The 25135-nt window shown below is 33.7% G+C and overlaps 1 protein-coding gene across 3 annotated transcripts; it reads right to left on the reverse strand.

Annotated features, from left to right (window-relative positions):
- Window positions 1-1375: 1375 nt before the first annotated feature.
- On the reverse strand, window positions 1376-5969 carry LOC115967597 (cysteine-rich repeat secretory protein 38-like). Of its 3 annotated transcripts, none has more exons than XR_004086492.1 (3): window positions 2740-5969; window positions 2355-2663; window positions 1376-1822 (listed from the first exon to the last, which is right to left on the reverse strand). XR_004086492.1 is itself a non-coding variant. In XM_031086727.1 (3 exons), exons 2-3 carry the CDS (start codon window positions 2867-2869, stop codon window positions 1813-1815), a joined length of 525 nt encoding a protein of 174 aa, XP_030942587.1. In that variant the 5' UTR covers window positions 2870-3435; window positions 5189-5969; the 3' UTR covers window positions 1376-1812. The 3 variants fall into 3 exon arrangements, 1 of the variants encoding a protein (XP_030942587.1); XR_004086491.1 differs by having other exon boundaries at window positions 2355-2441; window positions 2521-5969; XM_031086727.1 differs by having other exon boundaries at window positions 2355-3435; window positions 5189-5969.
- Between the last annotated feature and the right edge of the window lie 19166 nt (window positions 5970-25135).

Genomic DNA, 25135 nt, shown 5'->3' on the forward strand with positions numbered 1-25135 from the left:
ATAAAATAAAAATTCTCAACATGACCTGTACATTGTTGGTCTTCATAACATTCATAAAATACTTACTTTGTTATCCTATACATGGGTGGTCTCAATGGCATTCTTGAACGAGTTAAGTCAAGCCGAATGTTACAGATTTATAAATTATTTATTTTATTTTATTTTACACATAAGTAGAGCTAAAAATTTTCATCAAACTAGACATACTCAAGTTTTATTCATTTTCTTGTCTTAACAAACTACTTAATTAATTTTTTTCTTTTTTCATATATAGTAAATCTCATGACTAAAATTTTTTATTCCATCACCAATATATGCTAGTAAATAATAACCAAATTATACTTGAAATTATATTGTTTGAGTTAATTATATTGAATAATTCCATTTATGAACTTATAAAAGTTAAATTCACCAACATTATATTGTTAAAAATTATATGCAAATTTTCCTACAAAATAGATTATATTGGTAATAAATTATAAATAATAATTTGATATCTTATAGACTTATTTACAAACTTACACAATCTAATATCAAGTCTATATAAGTATATTTCGATACATGTATACATATAAACATGTTATACTATACTTAAATTATGCGTAATACCCACGAGTTTCTTCACAAACACATTATTGTGTTTCAGATTAACTCATTTAATAAGTTGGATATTTTTATATCCAAGTTGGCTATAATAAAAGTTTAATCCCACTTTGGAAGTTGGAAGTGTATTATCTCTTGAGAAGAGATAGAGTCAAAGAAACAATAGAAAAGCAAGTAGAGAATATAATGCATTTGCTGTATTTTTGTTAGCCATTCCTTAAACATTATTCGTTAGACATCTGGTTGAGCGAGTGTCTAACAAAAAGTTACTGTCCGATTGTTTTAGTGTTTTTGACATTCGCTCAACTGAATCTCAGGCAAGAATGGGCATAATTGATTTTTGATATTGAAACGTTTTTGGAAATTGGGAGATTGTTTCTAACTTTTTTTTTTTTTTTTTTTTTTTTTTTTTAAGAGCATTTCAACTTATAATGTCCATTCTTAATGATAACTCATTATCATCAGACAAAAACACCAATTAGTTTTTGGTATAGACGGAGATTGAACCCTATATTTCTTATTTAACCATCAGAAACTTTATCAATTGAACTAACTAAAACCTATCATTTTCTAACAATTTTAAAACTTCATTTGTAATCACTTTTCATATTCTATATTTATTTTTAAAACTCTCATTATTAAAATAACATTAATTTCTCTCATGGATTAGAGGGTCAAACTTCCCCCCTTTTCATCTCCCCAAAAGTTTTTGAACTTGTTTATATTCTCATGCACGTTTAAACTAACTTTTTTTTTTTTAGAAGGATTTATTGAACAATCAAACTAATGAGCATCAAACAAAATTAAGGGGGCAATATCCTCAGGCATTTCTTCCATCCAAACCTGGAACCCCAACTGGTTTTTTGCTTTTCTAGCTACTGCATTGCAAAAACGTTTCAATTACAATGGACATGACAAAACTGAAAAACCTGAAAAACAGCAACAAGGCAGCGAAAATCGTCAATGATATTACCATAAGCAGACAATGCATCATTCCCTTGAGAGATGGCGTTGATAACCACAGCCGCATCACCTTCAAAAATAACTCTCTGAAGACCGATTTCTCCAGCGAACTGCACCGCCCTACGGCATGCGAGAGCCTCCATTTCTGCAACCTTCTGCGCTAGGGGAATGGACAAGGAAAGAGCACCGATAGCTTCACCTCTCCAGTCTCGAGCTATGACCCCTATACCTGCTGAGTTGCCGGTCTTAAAAACAGCTGCATCAAAGTTCGATTTGTAAACATTGATAGCTACATCTTTCTTATCAAGCAATGTATTTAACAATCAACCCATAGTAAGGTATTTATAGTAAGCTAAACGACAGACTACCCCATACATTGATTTAACTACAACAGTTGCAATAATAAAAGTAAGATTAGGATTAGTTTGCTTGCAAATCAAGTAAGAGTGGATACAATGAACCTGGACAACAGAGTTGAGCCTCAGAAAGAAAGAAAGAAAAATGTAGGAGGAGCAGCATAGAAAGTAAGATAGTGGGCCAAATTTGCCAAATAGCACAATTTTAGTAAAATTTTAGGAGAAACGCATCCAAACAAAGTTATTTAGTTATGTAGCACATTTTCGGAACTCAAGTTTAAGCAGCTAGCTAGCGTGGCACGCCATACTGCTTGGAACTCGAGTTCAAAAATGTGCTACACAACTAAATAACTTTGTTAAGTGCCTTTTTTCCCTAAAATTTTGCTAAAATTGTGCTATTTGGCAAATTTTAGCCAAGATAGTGATGCATACTTGAGAAGGAGCTGCATATCAGGGCCTAACAGGGACTTGACCGCTTTTCCGTAGCCATCTACATCCGACACGTTATTTCGGTTATACCTATAGCAAGAAGGAATATCATCCTCGCTGCCAAATATGGAGTGGTTTGAGAAGCGCAAAGTGCAATTGTCGTACCAACCTATTGCCTCCTTTTGATTGGGACAAAGTTGTATGAGAGCAAGTGTGGAGTCATTAAGGCAACTTCGGCAAACATCTTGATTAAGATCTCCTCTACAGAGTCCAATTGCATAGACTTTGTCAGGGTCCTGGCCATAAGAGGCACTGTAAAACCCATTGTCAATTGCGGTGTTGGAGGAGAAGGATGAAAAAACATGGTTAAGGTTCGCTGCGTAGTTACCGTTAGTGGTATAGTTACCCAGGCCAGGTGAACAAGTGTGGCATATGAAGCTTGGCTGAGTAGTGGCTTGAGGAATGAGTATGAAAATCAAACACAGTGAAAAAATTAGACTAGGAGAAACCGGTGCCATGTTTTCATAAAATGGATGGATTTGTGCCTAGAGGCTTTACTGAGAAGGGTGATTTTAGTTTGCTCATTGAATCAAGGGATGAGGCCGAGACACCGGTGGTTTGGGATCCTGGGCTGCAAGAAATTCCTGGAGTACATGTCCAGCCATAGAGAGAATGCTGGCTAGAGGTTGGGCTGTCCGACCGAAATGAAGAGCATTCCTCCTATTCCACAAAAACCAAGCTGCAATCACAAAAATTTCCTTTCGAAAATCATCATGGAATCGTAAGAAACAATTGAGTAAATCACAAAAATTCTCTGGAGGAGAAGAGACTGATTGGGAAGCCCAGGTGCAGGGATGCCACACACATTCCACCTCCTTGCATAACCAGAATGCGTGAAGAGGATCTTCTGGGAGAGACTGGCGGAGAGCACGATTGGCCGAAGGAGTGATCTGTCGATGGAAGAGATTACTCGTTGGCAGAACAGTGTTACAAGCTTGCCAAACAAAATGCTTGATCATATTAGGAACTTGCAGGTGCCAAATACCGTTCCAGAATTGTTTTTGAGGAGCCAACTCTGAACTACCTGCATTACCAGCCGACTCACAGGAAACCAAAAGTAAGTTTATATGCTTAAAGTTGATGAAGATGCCAAAATTCAAATTTTATAGAAAACTAGACACAAGACAAATCAAAGTTAATTAATCGTAATTACAAGGTTTATGTCATAATATGTGATAATGCATATTAATGGTTAAAATTTGATGTGACTTGATCTTTTTATCGCCTTGGAATAAATGAGATCATCCCAGATTCTACCCAATGCTTTTGCACTCAAAAGCATTGCACTGAAAAGAAACTGTGGCCTGTATTTGAAATCAATTCTGAGATAATTAGAGAAGGGGGGGGGGGGTGTGTAGAAGGAGGACTGGAAAAGTAAAAGAACTAAAGCGAATGATAATGGATGTCAACAGGGCCACATCCAATTTTGAGTGTACTTATCAAATACAAACCAAAATGAGTATATATGCTTCTAGTATATTCAAAAATACACCACAAAAATCAACTAACACAGCCATATTCTCTTGCAAAGGCTATCATGCGTATGCAAGGACAGCCTGGTTCTGGATCATGTATGCAGATCAGAAGTTTTTTTCCATGGAAGGTTACTTAGCCATAGCCATTAAGTGCTTCACCATAAACATATTTGATTTAGCTAGCTTCAACTTGAAGTTCACATTGAACTCATGATATACTATAGTTTATGTAACCTCCTCGGTTTGTCAACAAGACTTAGAATAATTGGTTTGCGTCTGAAACTTTTAATTCCAGATTTTGAAGTGAGATTTTACTTTGGAGTTGATAATTAAAATTTTAACCTGCCGATATCCCTTTTTTGGGTAAACGTTATATTTCAAAATTTGTCAGAAACTTTGAACTTGGAATTTTTATGCATCCAAACCCCAAGTTCAAATTTCATTTGAAATGTATCATTAAGCAAATTCAACAAATAAACATTCTCATACTACCAATATTACTCTTCACATTCTCACCACCATTTTTCCCTTTACATGTCTAACTGATAAGATCTTAACATCACCAAACACCAATTTCTCAAAATCTATGTTGTAGTTGTAGTTGTAGTAATTATTATAAGATTTGTCACTATAGCAACACAGTTGATCACATTGTAGCTATCCTGAGTGTCCAATATATCAGTGATTAAATTACCATTGTTCATGAGTCCAAAACAGAACATATCTCCAGTCCCACACATTGAGCAAAAGTTCAGGTTATAGATTGCAATTAGAATATATCACAGTACTTTTCAGTTTCATACACAGTACTTCGATTGAATCCATAAGAAAAAGATAACAAAGAATTGATTTGAGTTCCCAAACAACAAACAAAATCTGTCATATTTATCAATATACACCACTTATAACTGTGTCAAGGAAAACCAGCAAGTAAATTTTTATCCTATTGATTGTTGGGAATTTGTAGAAAGAAAATAAATGTGTAAATTTGAATTTAGATAACATATTATTTTGAACCCAAATGAATGAAAGCTGTCTCACTCAATGCCCGTTTGGTACAGCTTATTTTTCAGTATTTTTTTTTAATTATTTATTTATAAAAATGGGATTGTTTTGTACATTAAAAAAGTGAACTTTGAAATGATTTTGGCTGAGCCTAATATGATACATAAGCCAAATGAAACAGAGCTCAGAATACAGAACAAAACAGAGGCAAAATCCAAAAACAAAATATCACAATTTTCCATAATAACTCAACGAAAGACTAAAACTAAGAAAATGACAAAGGGATAGATTGAATACCTTAGGAAGAAACTATTTATCAAAATCAATTCCTTCATCAAAAACAACGGAACAAAAGCATCACATCCATCCCCGCACCATGAAAAAAAATATTATTACAAGGAATGAAAGAAATTGTGAAAATTCCAAGTAAGCCAACACATATTGCAAACTTAAATGCATCTAAAAGAAACCATCTTTAAAATGCAAAGCTGAAAAAGAAAAAATCTAACTAATAAATAATACCTGAAACTCAAGCACATCCACCAAATAAAGAGCTTTATTTCTCTACTTATAAAACTACATCATACTAACCACTTTTAATCTAATCCAAAATAACATTTTTTTGAAAAGAAAAAAAAAAAAAAACCATTTTACTGTATTATTAGTGCATCCATTTCCATCCTCACTGAAGCATTTTATCAAACGGTACAAGTTTCCTTTCTACATATGAATGTATATGTCAATTTATAAAAACAAAACGAAACACATATGTAAACAGAAAAATTCAGAAAATAAATTCAAAAAGAGAGAAGAAAACCATCTTGCAACGTCAGGTGTTAGAAGTGGCGAGAAAACTTCTGATGTTGGTGGTTGGAAACAACAAGAAAGAGAGACAGTTTTGGGCATTTTCTGACGAGAAAAAGGTTGTTCTCGTCGGAACTGGAAATGATCGGCAGGTTATCTCTATCACCGGCGGCGATATTAGGCAGTGGCTATCAAGGTTTGGAGTTGAGAGAGAGAAGATGGGGTCATGAAGGGGCAGAGAGAAATGGAGAGAGATGAACATTTTGACTTTGCGAAAAAGGGAGGAGAAAGAGAGGGCAGGTCTTTGAAATTTTTTCAAGGTCAATTTCGTCGTTTTAAGTTAAATGATTCAGTATGCTGATGTGTCTCTTTTAGGACAGATGTCAATTTCTTATTGGGCTTCAAAACACCAACTAGATGCTGAGGTGAAGTTCCTGAAATATCATATGCTCCTTGCATAAACACTTACCCAGCAAAAAAAAAAAAAAAACCATTTTTATGGATTTATTATTATTTGCTATTGTGTAGATCATTTAAGGGATTTATCTTGAAATTGTGAGAGAATTTGGGATTAGAAACAATCGGGTACTTTGGATTTTATAAGTAACAAATGCCCAATTGAATCGGAGATTTTAATTGGATTATTAGGCAACTGATTTGGGAGGTTAAATCATGAAAAATAAATGAATTAAGGGTTGGGTTACTAGTAATTTCCTACGTTGGACAATTTCAATTAAATTTTACAAAAAATTGAAAAGTTTTTGTAACCCTGTTTCTAACAAATTTGGGTATACCATCTGTTGTAATTAGGGGATTGATCCAAATGGTATTTTAATTTGATCCTAGATCTCCTATGTTGTGTTTTGCCATAGTGTTATTGTATTGTTGCATTGAAGTGCTGGTTCGGATGTTGTATAGATATGTTCTTTAGTTGTTAGTGCATTTTTGCTTTGCTACTTGCTTTGGCTTGTTTTAGTTTTGTAGTTAGATTTGTAATTTGGTTGCAGTAGCAAGGAGGTTCCCTATGTTGGTTTCTTTCCTTCTCTAGTATTGTGAGTTTCTTCTATGTACTCTGTTTTGGAACAACAAGGTGATCAATATGTTTGAGTTTTGATAGAATTGATATGACGTTTAAGTACTGCCATGTTATACTTTTGAGAGCTGCCTTAATGGATTTGAAAAGTTATGAAAAAAAATTTAAAGTGTCAAACCAAGTACGTATCAATAGTTGAATCATTATCTTGTTCTTACTGCCTCGTATTCACTTAGATATAAATAAATATTGGCATGTTTTTCACCGAGTTATCTAATCTTGTATTAGGCTCTAGTTGATATTTGGAGATTTTGACACAAAAATTGGTCATCGATTTGAAAGAAGTAGTAGATGATGATTCCTCTCAAGATTATATATATATATATATATATATATGAAGAATAATATTTTATGATATTGTTAAAGAAAAATAAAACATTTTCAAATAATCAGTGTTGATGATCATTTTTGGAAGCCCAATTGAAAGAAGAAGCCTAGCAACATGGGCAGAAAAGAGTAAGTAAGTGGATAGGAAAAACCATTAAACCCAAATGGCAGAAATAATGGATTGCAGGCCCATGAAATAAATAAATGGGCCTTGGAGAAGTAGACGGGCCTAAAGGAGCCTGAAAAGAGAGAAGAAGCAAACTTATGGGCAGTATGTGATGTAGAAAAGTGAGAATGGGTCATAGCAGGCCCGAAGTAATGAAAATAAAGAAAGTAAAAGGTTGATGGAAAGTCCATGAACCTCAAGGATGAAGGATAAGGTAATTGGGCCAGGGAAGCCCAAAGAAGTTAGTAAAAACCCATGAAAATGCAAAGTTAGGAAAAGGGCCAAAAGGGCCCAAGGAAAGTAAATGGACCAAGGATGCCCAACGTAACCAAAAAGGCTCAAATGACTATACTGAGTCATTGAGGGAAGAATAAGCAACAAGCCCAAAGAGGCCCAACAGGCTTAGGTCAAATAACGTCATGGGAGGAATGGCAGAGCAGTATGACAGGACACACAAAGACGGTAGAAAAGAACAAGAGAGTGGGCTGAAGGAGGAAAAGCCTACGACCAAGCAAAAGCCCAGCCCCGAAAGGAGCAGGCTTTAAAGAATGAGAAGCCAGAAAATGGTTCATGCCATAAGAAGCTAAGGATGGGCGATAGGATGTGCAGACAAGTCTCCAATCCACGGCGGACGCATGAACAGTAGGTAAATTTTGGATATACATGGAAGTGAAGCATGCACAAGGTCCAGACATCACCAGCCTGTATCCAGCCAATACAGGAGGTGGTGAGGTCATGGGTTAGAGGTAAGAGGGCATGGTTTGGCGGTGGGGAGAGGGGAAAACCTATTTTGGGGTTCCTGCTCGGGCTTTTTTGGGGTATACGTCCTGCTAGGATGACATACCACTCAAAGGAAGCAAGGATGAGTTGGGGCATGAGCTGGGACCACTAGGTGCATGCCATAAGGGATAGGAAGAGAGGGAGAGCACTCACATTGTAGCACGGCAAGTAAACAAACAAAATAGCCTTTTTTGTCTGGTGTCACGGTTAGCACAGGTAAGTGGTGGTGGCTGGCAAACCAGTAAGTGATCGGTAAGGACACCCAGACTAGACAAAGGTTGTTAAAAGCTAAAATAGTAAAATCCGGTCACAGCAGACACTATAAAAAGGGGCCTTGCCATGCACAGTAGGGGGGAGGACAGTTAGGATCACAATCACAAAACATTGTAATAGCAACCTCTAGGAGAGTATCACAACAAAATAAGAAAACACGGAGAAAGAAAAGGAAGAAAAAAAGAGAGGAAAAACTAGGAAGGATAGAGAATAAAGAATAGAAAATGGCAGGCATGCACCAATAGGTGGATCTCCTCTCTCCCTCTAAAGCCCTACTCTCTATCAAAAAAGACAGACGATCCCCATTAAACATAAACCATTCAGGCCCATTCCCTCAAAGCGATTAATTTCTTTCCCCTAAGAGATTAGTCGTATTGAGGAAGTGGTTTACCTTCTTGATTTCAGCTCTATAGCATTACTTGGCATGGCAGACTGATTTTCCCCTCTTTAATTCAATAACCCCATTATTATTATTCTTCATTTATTTCTCTACTTTCGGCCTACGGGTTGCCTCTTGTTGCTCCCTTTTATTCGTTTTGTCTACCATTTCTTGTATTGTCTTTATCATATTTGCCTGCCATAACTTACTCGCAGCAGCTTTGCCTGCCATGGGCCTGTGATCAAAGCCTAGCAAACGGGGCATAGTTTGTGCACAAGCCAGACCAAAGTGAGTTGCAATTGAACCGGTCCCAACTCCCTTACTTAAAACATTTGGGCCTAATACCGCAGGAGGCAGCCCAGCCCAACATTGTAAAAAAGGCCCACTACAATCGACTAGACTATTTATAATCTTCGTCAACACAAGGCTAAGAGTTGATCTTCAAATGAAATATTACTTATTAAGATGTGATGCATTGTTATTGTTTGCTCTTTGAAACCATTATTTTTATTTGGTCTTTGGAGATATTGCTATATTTTACTACTTTTGGGTTATTGTTTCTCATGAGATTCACCTGCTGATTGTTAAAGAATGTCTTAGTTTGGCTGATATTGTATATACTAATTATTGTTTATTGTTATTGACAAACTGAAAGTGAAAAAAAAAGTTTTACTGTTAAGTGTATTATTATCTATTATTATAAGTAGTTTACCCAATGATGAAGTGATGTTCTAATTGAAATTGAGTAAATCTTTTAAGAGAACAATTGTTTGTTTAACAAGTTATACGTTTTTCACTATACTATTGAATGTTCATTTCTAAAACAAGTTTTACTATTTCTACTGAATTACTTTCATACTATTGATACATGTTTTGTAAAATTTAATACATTGTCTATTATAATGTGCATTTTCACTTAACAATATCATGTGATGTATTCTCTTGTTCAACTATTAGCTCGCCCCCCTTTCTCCCCTCTTTTTAGATTAGTGTAGTGGACTCTCTTAATGCAGAAAATTGGTGACCATTGGAGCTATTAATTGAAGAGCATGTAGTAGAGATTAGAGAACTATATAATAAAATTTGCTTTGTTGTGCTTTTTTATGGTTGTAAATTTGGTAATCATGTGACTACTTGATGATGTATTTGGAGTATTTATTTTCTCATATTATAGTTTGATGAATTGTTGAGAGATTTGATATTTAAATGTTGCCAATTTGAGCTAGGATTGGGCCTAAAAAGGGAGGTATTTGAACAAAGTTTGATTATAAACTAGATTGTAACTAATGGCTATAACTCTTACTAAAAATATTAATACAATTACATAATTTGAAAATCTAATAATTGGATTACATGCTCTTTATATTTTTAACATGCATGTCAAATTTGGTGCCAATAAAATGTTATTTAGTATTCAATCTATGAACTTATATTTTATAAATAATTTTTAGATTAAAAAAACTTGAAATTTAAATATTTAATTGATAATATAACTATTAGCTATTGATCTTTAATTTTCTAGAAATTTTGCAAGTATGGAGAATATATGAAGAAAATGTTATCTAATGGTTGATTTGTCAAAATTCACATTTAATAAAAAGATATTAAGTAGAGTTGTAGCTATTGTTTATAACCAAGTTTGTAACCAAACTCCTCAAAAAAAAAAAAAAAGGTTTGTAACCAAACTTTCTCCAAGTCATTTTAGAGCTTGTGCACATTGGACTAAATATAGTTCATGTTCATGTTTGTCACCATCAATGATTAAAGAAAAATGTTAGAACCACAACAAATGACACAAATCTTTTCATAACTCGCTTACGTAATGAGTCGTGAGTGTTGGAGTTATGGACCCACGTAGACTCACCGTTTTTTCCCAACCACTCACAATTCATCACGTGAGAGAGTTGTGGCGAAAATTGTGTCACTTAGCATTTTTCACTATGAACAAATCTCAAAGTCTTGCATTCGAAGCCACTCTTTAGTCAAGTTATTCCAAGTCTTCTATTTTGTACGTGAGCTGCAATTGAGGTCGGCTAGATAACTTCATTTATTAAAATCAAATATATTTCTCACCTATTATGAATTCTCCTCTTAAAGATCTTGAAATAGAGCTCCATTTTAGTTTTTATACTTAAAGTGACAATCACAAGGTGACTATCCTTACTCACGCAGGAGAGTTGTGGCGAAAATTGTGTCACTTAGCATTTTTCACTATGAACAAATCTCAAAGTCTTGCATTCGAAGCCACTCTTTAGTCAAGTTATTCCAAGTCTTCTATTTTGTACATGAGCTGCAATCGAGGTCGGCTAGAAACTTCATTTATTAAAATCAAATATATTTCTCACCTATTATGAATTCTCCTCTTAAAGATCTTGAAATAGAGCTCCATTTTAGTTTTTATACTTAAAGTGACAATCACAAGGTGACTATCCCTACTTATGACTGACATCTAAAAACCGGAGTGTCAAATGAATTAATTTGGAAGGAATTTTATTATGCCCAATGATCCCGTTTTGAGGCCCAAATTAAGGTGTTATATTAATTTGTTTCGGACTCAAAACATGAAAGGGCTATTCTTCATTTTCATTTTCATTTTCTTTTTATTTTATATATTATTTTGTGATAAGCGTAAAGGGCTATTAATTGTTTCAAAGCCTCCATAACAACATGAGAGGGCTATAGCGTTGGTACAGTTTTAAGTTTTGTTTTATTTTTATTTATTTGTAGAATTATTTTAAGCTAATATCAATAGACACGTTCACACTCAATTCTAGAATTGAGTGTGAACGTGTGTATTGATATTGGCTTAACAAAAATCTAATTGAGTGTGAACGTGTGTATTGATATTGGCTTAAGAATTGAGTGTGAACGTGTGTATTGATATTGGCTTAACAAAAATCTGTATGGCAGAATGCTATTAATGGGTGTAAACGTTTTACACCCGACCTTATTGAAACTCTATATCAGTACCAGGGTATCAAAATTACAAAAGGGTGTATTGGTTAGCTTTAAAAAAATCTGATATGGCGAGATGCTATTAGTGAGACTCAAAAGACATTTTTACTAGTGGGCTTTAAAAAATCTGATAGGGCAAAATATATGAGACTCAAAACACCTATCTCCTGGTCGGAAGTATATGAGTCCTCTCTCTTACAACTGGTAGGCCAGCCCAACTGTGAGAGAAAAGACTTATATACATGGCCACGGTTTTTAACAGTCATTTTCACAGTAGGCCCTACCAATTGACTAGGAGAAAAGTGTTTTTAGTCTTGGCAGCTGCGTAATATATCATATATGCAAGTATGCGACCTTCTTCGGTTCTTCCTACTTCCAACCCTTGACAATTCTAGGCAATCGTCTCTTTTATCTCCTCCTATGGCCGGGTAATACTAGCTAGCTAGCTAAAGTTATTTGTGTGTGTACGAGTGTGGAGAGAGTTCTTATTCTTTTCCAGTAATATTCATACTTTTTTTTTTTTTTTTTTTTTTGCAACAGCTTGAATTTGAGCGTGAGAGACGTTATGGAAATCGTGAAACTCCTGATCCTCATTCTTAAACTCATTGCTGAACTCCGCGAGTGTATAAGAAATTTCAGAAGCGGTGGCCAAACGGTGGTTGGCAACAACTTCACCCACGGTGAGGGCACTACCGACAACCAAATGGGTGTCGAACTTCAGAATGCTGATGACAACTCCATCGTAGCTTCTGTTGAAGCTTCTACATCTGCAGGAAATGGTGTTCATGCAAAAAGTACTCTTTCTTTACTATATTACTTCAGAACTCGACGCTGGCTTTTTTTTTTTTTTTTTTTTTTTAAGGGTTAGTTCTATAAGGTAGCACGATGACTCTGAGGTGTTTTGACACGTGAGGCCCAAGTTTTCTTATCAGGCTTAATCCCACTCTTGGGGACTATTATACTATCTAGGTAGTACTATGGGCCCCAAAAATGGGCTTTGTTCCTGATCTTCTCAGCCGGCCCTCTCTTATGCACTGTGTTTCCTTATGGCTTCATTTGGGGTGTGTATTTTTATGGTTTGTGTTGTGGTCGTTATGCTGATTAAAATTTAATCTCATTCATCCCCAGATTCTCCACCCCCAAAAAGAAAGAAAAAGAAAAAGAAAATTGAGATGTGAGATTGGTGACTTCACTTCTTGTTTTATAATGGTTTTAGTTGTAAAACTTGTGATTTTTTGGAGTGTGTGGCTTAATTTTTAATAAAAATATTGCTTTTACTTTTTATCATATATTTGTGTGTCAACACATATTATTGGATTATTATGTTAGTGTATGCTCAATCCATTTGAATTGATCTAAAAATGGCAAAGATCTATCACGGATTGTGGGTTTTTTTTTCTAATTATTAATTTTCATTTTGCAAAAGATTTTGGTTTTTCTTTATGTTAAATGGACCACAAAATAATATTTTTGAGGTTACGATTTATGTAAAATTGTAAGGAAGTGGCTGGATTTTGTCATCTTATTAAGCCTGAATTAAATTTGGGCTAGGATTGTGCATACTGGACTTAAGTAGTGTTTTAATTAGGGTAGTACTATGGGCCCAAAAATGGGCTTTATTCCTGATCTTGTCAATCGGGACCTTTGTTGAGCTATGTGCTTTGTGATCTACTTCATCTGGTGTGTGTATTGCATTCGTATGGTTTGTATTTGGGTTGTCTTGTTTCATTTTCCTGTTTCTTTTTTTCTTTTTTCTTTTTTTTTTTTTCTTTTAAGTTTTCATCTTCCTCATGTTTTAGCCGTCTAGCAACCTTCTAGCTGTCAAACCTGGCCACTCCTTACTAACCTTCTAGTCTCTCCAAGTTTCAGAGTAAAATTAATCTTTGACCATTCAATACAATTTTTATGGATTTATTATTATTTGCTATTGTTGTAGATTCACTTAAGGGATATCTTGAAATTGTGAGAGAATTTGGGATTAGAATTTAGAAACAATCGGGTACTTAGGGTTTGATAAGTAATAAACGCCCAATTGAACCAAGGATTTTAATTGGATAATTGGGCAATTGATTTTGGAGGATAAATCATGAAATATTAAGGAATTAAGGGCTGAGTTAGGAGTGAGTTTTCAACTTTGGAACAATTTCAAATAAATTTTACAAAAATTTGCAAAGTTGTTGTAACTTGTAACCCTGTTTTTGACAGATTTGGCATTTGGGTATACTAACTTGAGATTGGCATGGAATTTTGACAAGAAATTCGGAGTGAATTGAGGTTACATGTAGAACTTATAATCTAGAGAAAATCATAAATTTTGGAAATTTCTCCTTTTAATTTTATAGCCAAATTGGCAAGGAAATCAACTATATTAGGCCAAATTTATTGGGTCCCTTAGTGTTTGGTTTTAGGCTTAAAAACTTTCAAGTACAAGAAACATCATTATTAAAAGGATTTTGGAATAATTAATCTAAACCTGCAAGAATTTTATTTTGAGACCTATAATGCGTTTCATTACTAATATTTGATGGTTTAGGCAATACATTTATGAAGTATAGGGTTTTCTCTTCTTTGGTTTGAGGGTTTTCTCTATATTCTCTATTTTGTTTCAATAAATATAAGCTTAATTACCAAAAAAATAATAATAATCACCTAGGAATTATGAATATTATTAGTTAACCTAATTTTAGGAAAATTGGGTTTTACTCCATTTGGACTACAAGGTGATCGATATGGTTGAATTTTGATAGTCATGATATGAAATTTAGGTACTGCCATGTTATTATTTTGAGAGCTGCCTTAATGGGTTTAAAAAGTTAAGCACAAAATTTTTAAGTGTTGAATCAAGTACGTATCAATAGTTAAATCCTTATCTTGTTCTTATTGCCTTGTATTCTCTTAGATATAAATAGATATTGGCATGTTTATATTCATCGAATCATCTAATCCTGTATTAGGTTCTAGTTGATATTGTTTAAGGCTTTTGACACGTGAATTGTTTGTCGATTTGAAGTAAAGTGAGCTTTAGATAATGATTCATCTCAAGATATTATATTATGTAAAATTTCTTTTTTTACATTGCTATCTATTTTATCATAAATAAGTCTTCTCAAAAAGAAAAAATAAATTATCATAAAGAATATCATAAAATATTCTTTATATATATAAAGAAATATTTTATGATATTATTAAAGAAAAAGAAGATAATTTCTAATAATTAGCTAGACTATAATCTTTGCCAACACAAGGCTAAGAGTTGGTTTTTGGATAAAATATTGTTTATTGTAATGTGATGTGGTGCGGTGCGGTGTATTATTATTGTTTGATCTTCAAAGCCATTGTTATTATTTGCTCTTCTGAGTTATTGTTATATCTTACCTCTTTGAGGTTATTGTTTCTCATGGGATTCACCTGCCAATTGTTAAGAATGTCTTCGATGGGTAATATTTTGCACACTACTTATTGTTTATTGTTATTGACAAATTGAAAGTGAAAAACAACTTTACTGTTAAGTGTATTACTATATGTTATTATAAGTAGTTTACCCAATGATGAAGTAATATTCTTGTAACTAAACTATGGCTTATTGAAATAGGGTAAATTTTTTAAGAGGGCAGTTGTTTATTTAACAAGCTATATGTTTTTCACTGTACACTTAAATGTTCACGTTCAAAACAGGTTTACTGTTTCAACTGAATTACTTTCATACTATTGATAAATATTTTGTAAAATTTAATACGTTGTCTATTATAATGTGCATTTTCACTTAATAGTATCATGTGATGTAGTTTCTTGTTCAACTGATAGCTTACTCCCTTTCTCCACCATTTTCAGATTTGAGCAATGGACTATCTTAATGGAATAAATTGGTGATTGTTGGAGTTGTGAACTGAAGACTGCATATGTTTCACCACGGCTTCCTCTTGTGTGTGTATTGTATGGTTTGTATTGTGGTGTTGTTATGTTGAATAAAATCTAGTCTCATTCATCCCAAAAAAAAAAATTGTTTGAGATGTGAGATTGGTAGCTCTGCTTCTTGTTTAGTAATGTGTTGACTTGTGAAACTCTATAATTTTCTAGAGTGTATGGCTTAAGTCTTATTAAAAGTGTCGTTTTTATCATTGATTATGTGTATGACCAAACCATTTGTGTTCATCTAAATTGGCCAATTTTTATCACGGATTGTGGGTTTTTTTTTTTTTTTTTTGGTGCAAAAGATTATGTCTTTTTTGTAAGGTGGGCCCAAAAGAATATTTTAAGGGGTGGGTGAAGATTTATGTAAGATTGTAATAGGCAGTTGCTGGATTTTGTGATATTGTTAAGCCAATTTGGGCTAGGATTGGGCCTAAAAGGAAGCTATGCTAAGCTTGTGCACACTGGACTAAATGAAGCTTAGGTTGACGCTCGCCACCGTTAATGAACAAATCTTTTAGTCACTCTTTTAGTCAAGTTATTCCAAGACTTCTACAGTATTTTGTACGTGAGCCGCAATTCGAAGTCACCTATTATGAATTCTTTTTTTTTTTTTTTTTTGGAGAAACACCTATTACGAATTCTAAGAATAAAGCTCATGAAATAGAGCTGATATTTAGTTTTTGTAAGTTATAACAATCACAAGGTGACTTTCCCTGGATTTTATTATGCTTGAAAGCTCAGTGTTAAAAGTATATGGTTAAAAGATTAAATTTACCATATTCTAATAACTTAAACTTTTGGGACAATTGTTAATTTAACATAATATCAGAGTATAAAATCATGAGTTCGATCCTTATCTCCTCCACTCTACCTTCCATTAACCAAAGGTCAAAAAAAAAAAAAAAAAAAAAAAAAAAAAACAAAACAAAACCAATTCCAACCCCAACGGGCCAACCTATTACTTTGGATTTTAAGGTTTCGTTTCTGTGCTTAATCCATTGGCAATATTCACAAAATGCCATGGAGAAACTCGTTTGTCTCGAACTTGGGGGTGTTTGGTTTGTGTTTCCAAACAACCATTTTTAGTTTTTAAACAGCATTTCACGTATTTCTATGCATTTTTTCACCCACACGTATTTCCACAAATATTTTCAAACAACAATTTTCAGTTTTTAAACACATATACCAAACGGGCCCGAAGTGTCGAAATTTTCAAGGCCGAAATTTACTGGATTCTTAGCCCAATTCTCACAATCCCTCAATTATCTACCCATTTAGGCCCAAGTTCCAATCCTACTATCCTAGCCAAACTTTAATCTTTAAACCATAAAATAGTCTAAAGGCTCTCAATCCAACAACTACCAGTCTACCATATACACATCTTTCATTCTTTTGGCAAATCGGAATCTTTTATCCATGTGATTCATTTTATGATCAATTAATCAATTAAAATATATTGAGTATTTGATTTTTTTTTTTTACGAGAAAAATAAAAAAATGTGACAAATTGTATTTTTTTTTTTGACATTGACTAATTGTAATTGGTGAAATATAAACTATAAAGTTATGCATATACTTTCCTACTAATTTACATCCAATATTTTACATAGATATCCATGGTTGATGTGGAAATTTCCACATAAAAGTTGATGTAAAAAAAACTAATACAAAATAGTAGATGCGAGATACTCAAAGTGGAATGAAAATGTTTCTCTATAAAATCTCCATCACCACAATTTTTTTTAGTAGATTTGAGAAAATCAGATAATGAAAACCCTGAAGTGTAATAATTAAAGTGGAACAAAAGATCCTTATAAAGAAAATCCACAAGACAAAAGGTTCTTTTTTGTTTACATGACACTTTTTTTGAGCCTCCTAAAAAAGACAATTTTTATTCTTAGGATGGAAAAAAGAACAAAACAAAAAAAAAAAAAAAAAAAAAAAAAATTCAACATCCCACAATTCGTGATAAGAATTGGCGACTTTAGGTTAACTCAAATATAGATATTGGATGCACTAGTTTAGTCAAATGATACACGTACAGCTAAAGGCCTTGTAGCTGAATTGGCACCTCCCCATGCATAAAGTGCTTGGGGGTCTAGGGGGGAAAGGATTCGAGTTGCGAGGTTAGCAGCATATTATAATTATTTCTCAAAAAAATGATACACGTACAAGTGCGCATACACTAATAAAAATAATAATTTATTACGTACACACCTCACACAATCATAGAGAACAACAAGAAATAAAAACAAAACAAGACAAGTTGCAAATCTCTGAAATATAACAACCCACAATACAAACTAGCAGCAAGCTGCATACAAATATACAATACATACACCAGATTAAGCAATCAGGATAAATGTCATTGTTGTCATATTGTGTGGGTTGATGAGTCCACATTGAAAACCCATGTTTTTACTTAAAAACAAAGAAACCAAAACAACAAAAATGAAGTCAAAATGAGAGCGGGAAATACCAATAATAGTAATTAATAATAATAACAAACAAAATTTTTATATGCAGTTTGTTGCCAACCTCCCTCTCACACCTGTCAAAAACCTGAAGAGTCTCAGATAGTTGATGATATATATATAACTAATTAAGGGGGTGTTTGGTTGTACTGTTTAAATAACAATTTTTGTTGTTTAAATAATACAACACGTATTTCCACAACACTTTTTCACCCACATGTATTTTCACAACACTTAAGCTGCGTTTGTTTCAGTGTAAAATATTTTCCGAGTGTAAAATATTTTCAGGTGAAAATATTTTTGGGAAAAGAAAATATTTTCAAGTATTTGGCTGCATTATGAAAATTGTTTTCAGGTGTTTGGTTGCATTCTAAAAATCCAAATTTCTACTAGTTTCTATCATTTTCTCAGTTTCCAAATAAATTTTATAATGGAAAATTTCAGTATATACAGTTAACAAAACAAAAATCAATTAGCTCCATTCATTCACAAGTTGAACTCGGTCAAACTAAGAGAGAGAGAGAGAGAGAGGAAGAAAGAGTGAGAGATTGAGGGAAAGAGAGATAGAGCGGGAGAGAGATGGAGATCAAGTCAACGAGATCAGTCTTTAGCGGCGATGACGATCTTCAGCGGCGGCAACAAGATTGGTCTTGGGTGGGTCGAGAACGAGATCAGTCTTGGGTGGTGATGACGAGAACGAGATGCAATGCTCCGATCTAGATGGCAACGACGTTGAGCAAGAAGGAGAAGAAGAGTTGAGGAAGAAGAGAGAAAAAAGAGGAAGCTTGGCCGGCACGATCTGGGCGGTGGGGGCAGCACGATCTGGGCTGGTCGGAGCTTGGCGTCAGACTGTGGGTGGAGTTGAGGTTGGTGCATGGGTTGTAGCTTGGAGCTGAGGTGAGCTTTGAGATTCCTTCGAACCATGTGTGAGAGGAGTGTGTGAGGAATGAGTAATTCCGGAAAGCATTTGAAGGTAAAATGGAAATTGAAATGATTTTATGGGTTGGTTAGGATATTTTACAGTCAAATTGAATTCTATTTTCAGTTTGGCTGTATTTTCAAGTGGTGCCAAACACACATCCAAGTGTAAAATGTTTTCAGATTTTAGTTTACAACTTAAACAAACGTAGCCTTAAACAATGGGATTTTTTTTCAAAATAACTACAAAACCCAAACAATTTTATTAGTTAGCAACGTTTTTAAACTATTTAGGAAACTAACAACTCGAGTATGTGAGAGTCGATTTCACTGTAGCAAATCGAGTATAAGAGAGTCGATTTCACTGTTCATCATCTTCTTCGTTCGTTCTTTTTTTTTTTTTTTTTCTCCATCTGCCGTCCCACACCTTCTTCCCAACCCCCAAAAAACCCAAGACAGCTTTCTTCTTCAACTATATCCATTTCTCAAAATCCCAAACCCAAATCACAATCGGAGCATAAATGGGTTTGGATTTTTGCTCCAATTGAGATCATGATTTGGGTTTGGGATTTTGAGAAATGGATATAGTTGAAGAAGAAAGCTGTCTTGGGTTTTTTGGGGGTTGGGAAGAAGGTGTGGGACGGCAGATGGAGAAAAAAAAAAAAAGAACGAACGAAGAAGATGATGAACAGTGAAATCGACTCTCTTATACTCGATTTGCTACAGTGAAATCGACTCTCACATACTCGAGTTGTTAGTTTCCTAAATAGTTTGAAAACGTTGCTAACTAATAAAATTGTTTGGGTTTTGTAGTTATTTTGAAAAAAAATCCTAAACAATGTTACCTGTTTCTCAAAAAAAAAAAAAAACAATGTTACCTAAACAACATTACCAAACAGGCCTTAACTAAAAAAAAAACAGCATGAAATTCTAAATAATAAAAAATTATACTTCATGCATGAACAGAATTTTAGTCCACACGGAAAAGCTCTAAACAACGAGAAGAGGTGAGGATCAGATTAGACAGAGGCTAACTGAAAGCTGTTGTCAGTGTTCACAGATGGAAGTTGGATACATGTACCGTTATTGTGGCCGCCACTGTTGGAACTACACTGGCGTAGTTTAAAGAAGAATCTCAAAAAGAGTGTCAGAAGGATAACCATTACCGCTGCTAGCCACAGGCCCACAAGCCCAAAAGCCATTTTTCTGCCCTGCTAGTTAAAAAACAGAGGTTGTATTAATACCATACCAGGGAAAAAAGTTATTAGTTGTCAATGACTTAAGCTATGTATTAACCGAGAAGGAGACATAATGATGGTCGACGAAGCTATATATTAACACCCATTCAGAGAAGGAGACATGAAGGTCGACGATTGAACAGGAGTGTGAAGTGTAGGAAGAGGCGAAAGGTTGACAAATGCGCAAGGCGGGGAGGAGGCAGAAATGGTTTGGCCATGGTACCTGATTTTGATTAGATTTGGATATGTATTTGCAAGGCTTAAATGAAAGGATCTCACAAAGGGTTTGTAGGACTTTCTGAGTTGTGAATTAAAGGTCAGAGTTCTTTATATATATATATATATATATATATATATAGCAGATATTGATTTGAAAGGCCAAAGTTTCTATTTAAAAGATAAAATATCATTATTATTGCTATATTTAAAGGTTAGTGTTTATTTGTATTATATTTTATTCTTTTTGTTAGAATATGTGATTAAATGATTAAATTTACCATATTTTAATAGCTTAAACTTTTGAGATAATAGGAAATTTAACATGGTATTAGAACAAGAGTTCTTAAGTTTGATCATTATCTCCTCCCCCGTCCATTTAAAATCCCATATGTTGGGTCTCCTCACTTATTGAAAATGTAGTTTTGGCTCACACATAAGGGGAGTGTTAGAATATGTGGTTAAATGAATAAATTTATTATATTCTAATAACTTAAACTTTTTGAATAATTAGTAATTTAACATTTTTTTTCCTTACTTCAGATCTCTCTCTCTCTTCCCCTTACTCTCTTCTCTCTCTATTGCATCTCTCAAATCACATAAATAGTGTTTTCATAAAGTATAGTGTAAAATAAATAATATGATATGAGGTATTTGAAAAGCAAAGTCATAAACATTTCAACTAAAGTATGCAACCAAAAACCCCCACGTTTAGCAATTTGAAGTTGTTTGTATTTGTTTTTTTTCCCCTAAGAGTTGCAATCTAAAGTTGTTTTTCTTCCGTCTAAAATTTAAAAATTACTAGCAAGGCAATGAAGAGGTGTCACTACAACGGTGCAACCAAGAAGGACAACATAGAGATGACGTAAGGTCATTGAATAATAATATTGTTAAGCTACTCTTGTGCGACATATGGGAAGAAAATTCCAACCCCTCCACCCCCCCCCACCCCCCCCCCCACACACAAGAGTTGCAATCTAAAGTTGTTTTTCATCCTTCAGAAATTTAAAAATTACTAGCAATGCAATAAGGAGGTGTCACTGCAATGGTGCAACAAAGAAGGATGACATAGAGATAACGCGAGGTCATTGAATAATATTTTTACTAAGCTAATCTTGTACGACAAATGGGAAGAAAATTCCACTTCAGTGAAGTTTCGCAGTAGTGAGGTGATAGACTTCCACATTCTTTTATTTTTTTAAAAAACGTATATATATTTAGGTTTTTTTGGTTAGGATGAAAAGGAAAATAATGAAAAAAAAATTGAGGAGAGGAACTGGTGGGATGAGTACAATTTTCTTAGTTTGGTAAAGAAGAAACTCATCTCCGAAAGAAAGAGGGTTAGAGTATTTTCTTCCTGGGCTCAATTTTTTTCCCCTACTTCCCTAATAAAAAGAAGACAAATGTACTATTTCTCCCTTTTTTTTTTTCTAATGTATATATAAAGAGCAATTTGTACTAATTTAGTCAAGTTATATTTTTCTTATGTAAAATAGATGGATATGTAATAAATTAATATGAGGGATTAAATTCTATAAGAATGTGGTGTAAAACCCATATTTTATCTATCTAATTTTAACATTTCACATCATCTTATTACATATTTAAGAATAAACATAATCACACCCAATCAACTCTAATACCCATAAATAAATCCAACCAAATTAGGAGTTTATTGAGATGTTATTAGGTGTTGTAGAATATATTAAATTTTAAGTAAAATACTGATGTGACAATCTCTTATTGGATGATGTAAAACATAAGTTTTATGTCCCATCCTTAACAAATTCGAACTCTATATATGAAATGTTCACTAGTTTTTTATTCAATGTCAACAAATCAAATTCTTTTAAAGATAATTGTCCTCTGGAGATATCATTTTGAATATTCCAATAGATGCATTTTTTATTATACTTCCATTCCTAGATATTGTAATAAGGTGACTCAAGAATTAGTTCTGTATGCTAAGAAGACAAAGAAACCCTCGGTTTGGCTTGAGGACATACCTTCTTTTCTCCTTCCCATAGTAAACTCTGATTCATTATAAATACAATCTATCACTTTGGGCTAAAAAGTAAAAATAAAACTTTGAAACAAGGCAAAGATGCACCTTCTAGGCCCATTTTCCACAATTACTAAATTACCTTCCCTCATAGGTCCAATCCTAGCCCAAATTTAATTTAAGCTAAACTATAAAGCCGAGGATAGGTCACAAGCCTTTAATTCAATGACCTCCTTGCAATTCTCAAACAAAAATAGAACTTGCGCGTGAGGGCAAGTTACAGTTGATAGAATATTCTATGGCCCACATAAACAAAAAACTGAAAATGACTACTTTTTTTTAACCTAGTCCACAAAACAATAAGATTTATCAGTGACACAAAAACATTTTCTCACCATTTTTTTTTTTTTTTTTTTTGGTTAAACACACTAAATTTATACCACTATGCAACAACCAGTCTATTACAAAAGAGCTTTGCTTTGTCAAAAGTTAGCAGATTATCCACCACAGGCGGTGATTCATACAAAATAAGGAAGTCAGTTAGCTAAACCGCTCCCATCTTAGTATGCCTATCAGCATATCTATTAGCTTCCCTAAAAATATGAGTCATTGTGCAGTGAGGGAGGGCTCTGATCAAGTTCTTGCAATCATTCAAAAGGGGTTCTAATATGAGATTAATAAAGGAAGGGTTAGTAAGTAAATGTACAAGAACATCAGCATCTAATTCTATATTGATATTTTTTTCACCAATTAACATGATTGAATAATATTAGGGACACACTCACACACCCAAATCCACAACATATTTTGTTGTGATTTATTTATAATCAAATATTTTCAAGGGCATGGTAAACATGACATTACTCAAATTTTAATTTACAACTTTAGCAAGTTGTGAAAAGGATAATGAATTTTTTTTTTTTTTTTTTTTGTTGTGTATGAAATATAGTTATATTTAAACCTAAACCTTAAGGACGTATGTAATTAACGTCTACCAGTTCTAAGTATACTATTTTTTCTCTCTTTTAAATAATAAGAATTTTTTAAAGATAATTTTTTCAATTAAATATATAATTATGTAAGTGTACGGTAGGATCCATTTCTTTGTGAGAGGGAGAGAGTATAATTCTGGAATACACAATAATTTTCCCTTAAAAAAGATAAGTTACTTTCCATGCAAAGACACATGGAAAGACATTGTGTAGTGAAGTTTTAAGGGCATCATATTTTTTGAAACTCCATAAAAAGGAAACTAATTAAACACATGTATACATGTATATATAGGAGACTTGAGATATATTCAGGCCATGCAATTCTCCATCTCCACCTTTAATAATAAGACTGTCACACTCTGCCCTCTGGGACACAAAACACCACAAAGCAGCAAACGTAACACAGGGACATAATACACTAAACAACCAGCACAATCTTCTTCTTGAACCTCTAAATGATGTGGGGCCTTACACAATATGTTGGTCACCACCGTCACTGTCACTAATGCCGATTCGACAGCTTGAATTAATTCCACAATCGCCTACCTTAACAATGAGTACAAAAATGAAGATCAGAATTGTCCCTCAAAGGTAGATCATGCATATTTAAAGAATTATAGCTTAATTTAAATTCATTCTAGGATGCGTATTTAGTGTTAGTTTTTTTTTTTTTTTTTTTTTGATAAACTTTAGTGTTAGTTAAAATAAGGTAGCATGGTCTGAGTCTGAGGTGTTTCACAGGTGTGAGGGCAAGGTTGCCTACAATTAAAGTCTCAGGCCCAAGTCCATTCTTGGACCCATTGTACTATCCCTTGTATAAATATGGGCCTAGTAATCGGCTTTGTTTGTGACTTTCTCAACCGGGCTTTTTTTTTTTTTTTTTTGGATGAACCAATCGGGCTCTTTGTTATGCAATTGTATAGCTTTATTTAGTTTGTATTACATGGTTGTATTGTGGTTATAATGTATAAATGTTGAATAACTCAAATCATAATTAAAAACCAAAAACAAAGTATTTGAGATTTGACGTTAGCAGCTTTGCTTATTTTATAATGTGTTATTGTTGTAAATCTCTGCAACTTTCAGGAGCGTGGCTTATGACCCTTGAAACGAGTTATATAACTTGCTTGAAACACTATATTACGTAACCTACTGGAAATTATATTCCAAAACACAATATTAGATACCTTGCACCTAATCATTTCAATACATACCACAACCATACACATACTCTAAAGAACCACATTACAAAGTCTAAACTATCTCAAAACTCAATATTATATAAAATGCTCTGAGTCTCTTTCAATGTGTTCCACAACCGCACATACATCAAAAGACCACAAATTAATATATTACCAAGTCCACAATAGTTCCAAAATCCTAACATGATAGACCAAAACATCCATGCAAAATAACAAAATACCACATTTCACTAACATTTCATATAGCAAGATACAAAAAGGGTATTCCTAACATTTCATCAATAAATTGCCAAGGGGAAAGAGATGCAAAGAGAATTTTAGATTAAATTCATAAAAACTGATTCCCCTGCCAAGCATGATCGACATTTGACAGCAGAAGCACTATCAATACAGGGCATGTCACCAATAAATCTTTACCCAAAAGGCATATTTAAAGTATTGTTGGTTCAGCACAAAAACGTTTTAAGGAATATATTAGCAATCATGGCATAATGACCCTTCAAAAAGAATATC

The sequence above is a fragment of the Quercus lobata genome, chromosome 11 (assembly GCF_001633185.2).
Source record: "Quercus lobata isolate SW786 chromosome 11, ValleyOak3.0 Primary Assembly, whole genome shotgun sequence".
Classification (NCBI taxonomy): domain Eukaryota; kingdom Viridiplantae; phylum Streptophyta; class Magnoliopsida; order Fagales; family Fagaceae; genus Quercus; species Quercus lobata.

Coding starts and splice junctions, on each gene's coding strand:
- LOC115967597 (XM_031086727.1), bottom strand. CDS start 2,869: ATGGCACCGGTTTCTCCTAGTCTAATTTTTTCACTGTGTTTGATTTTC.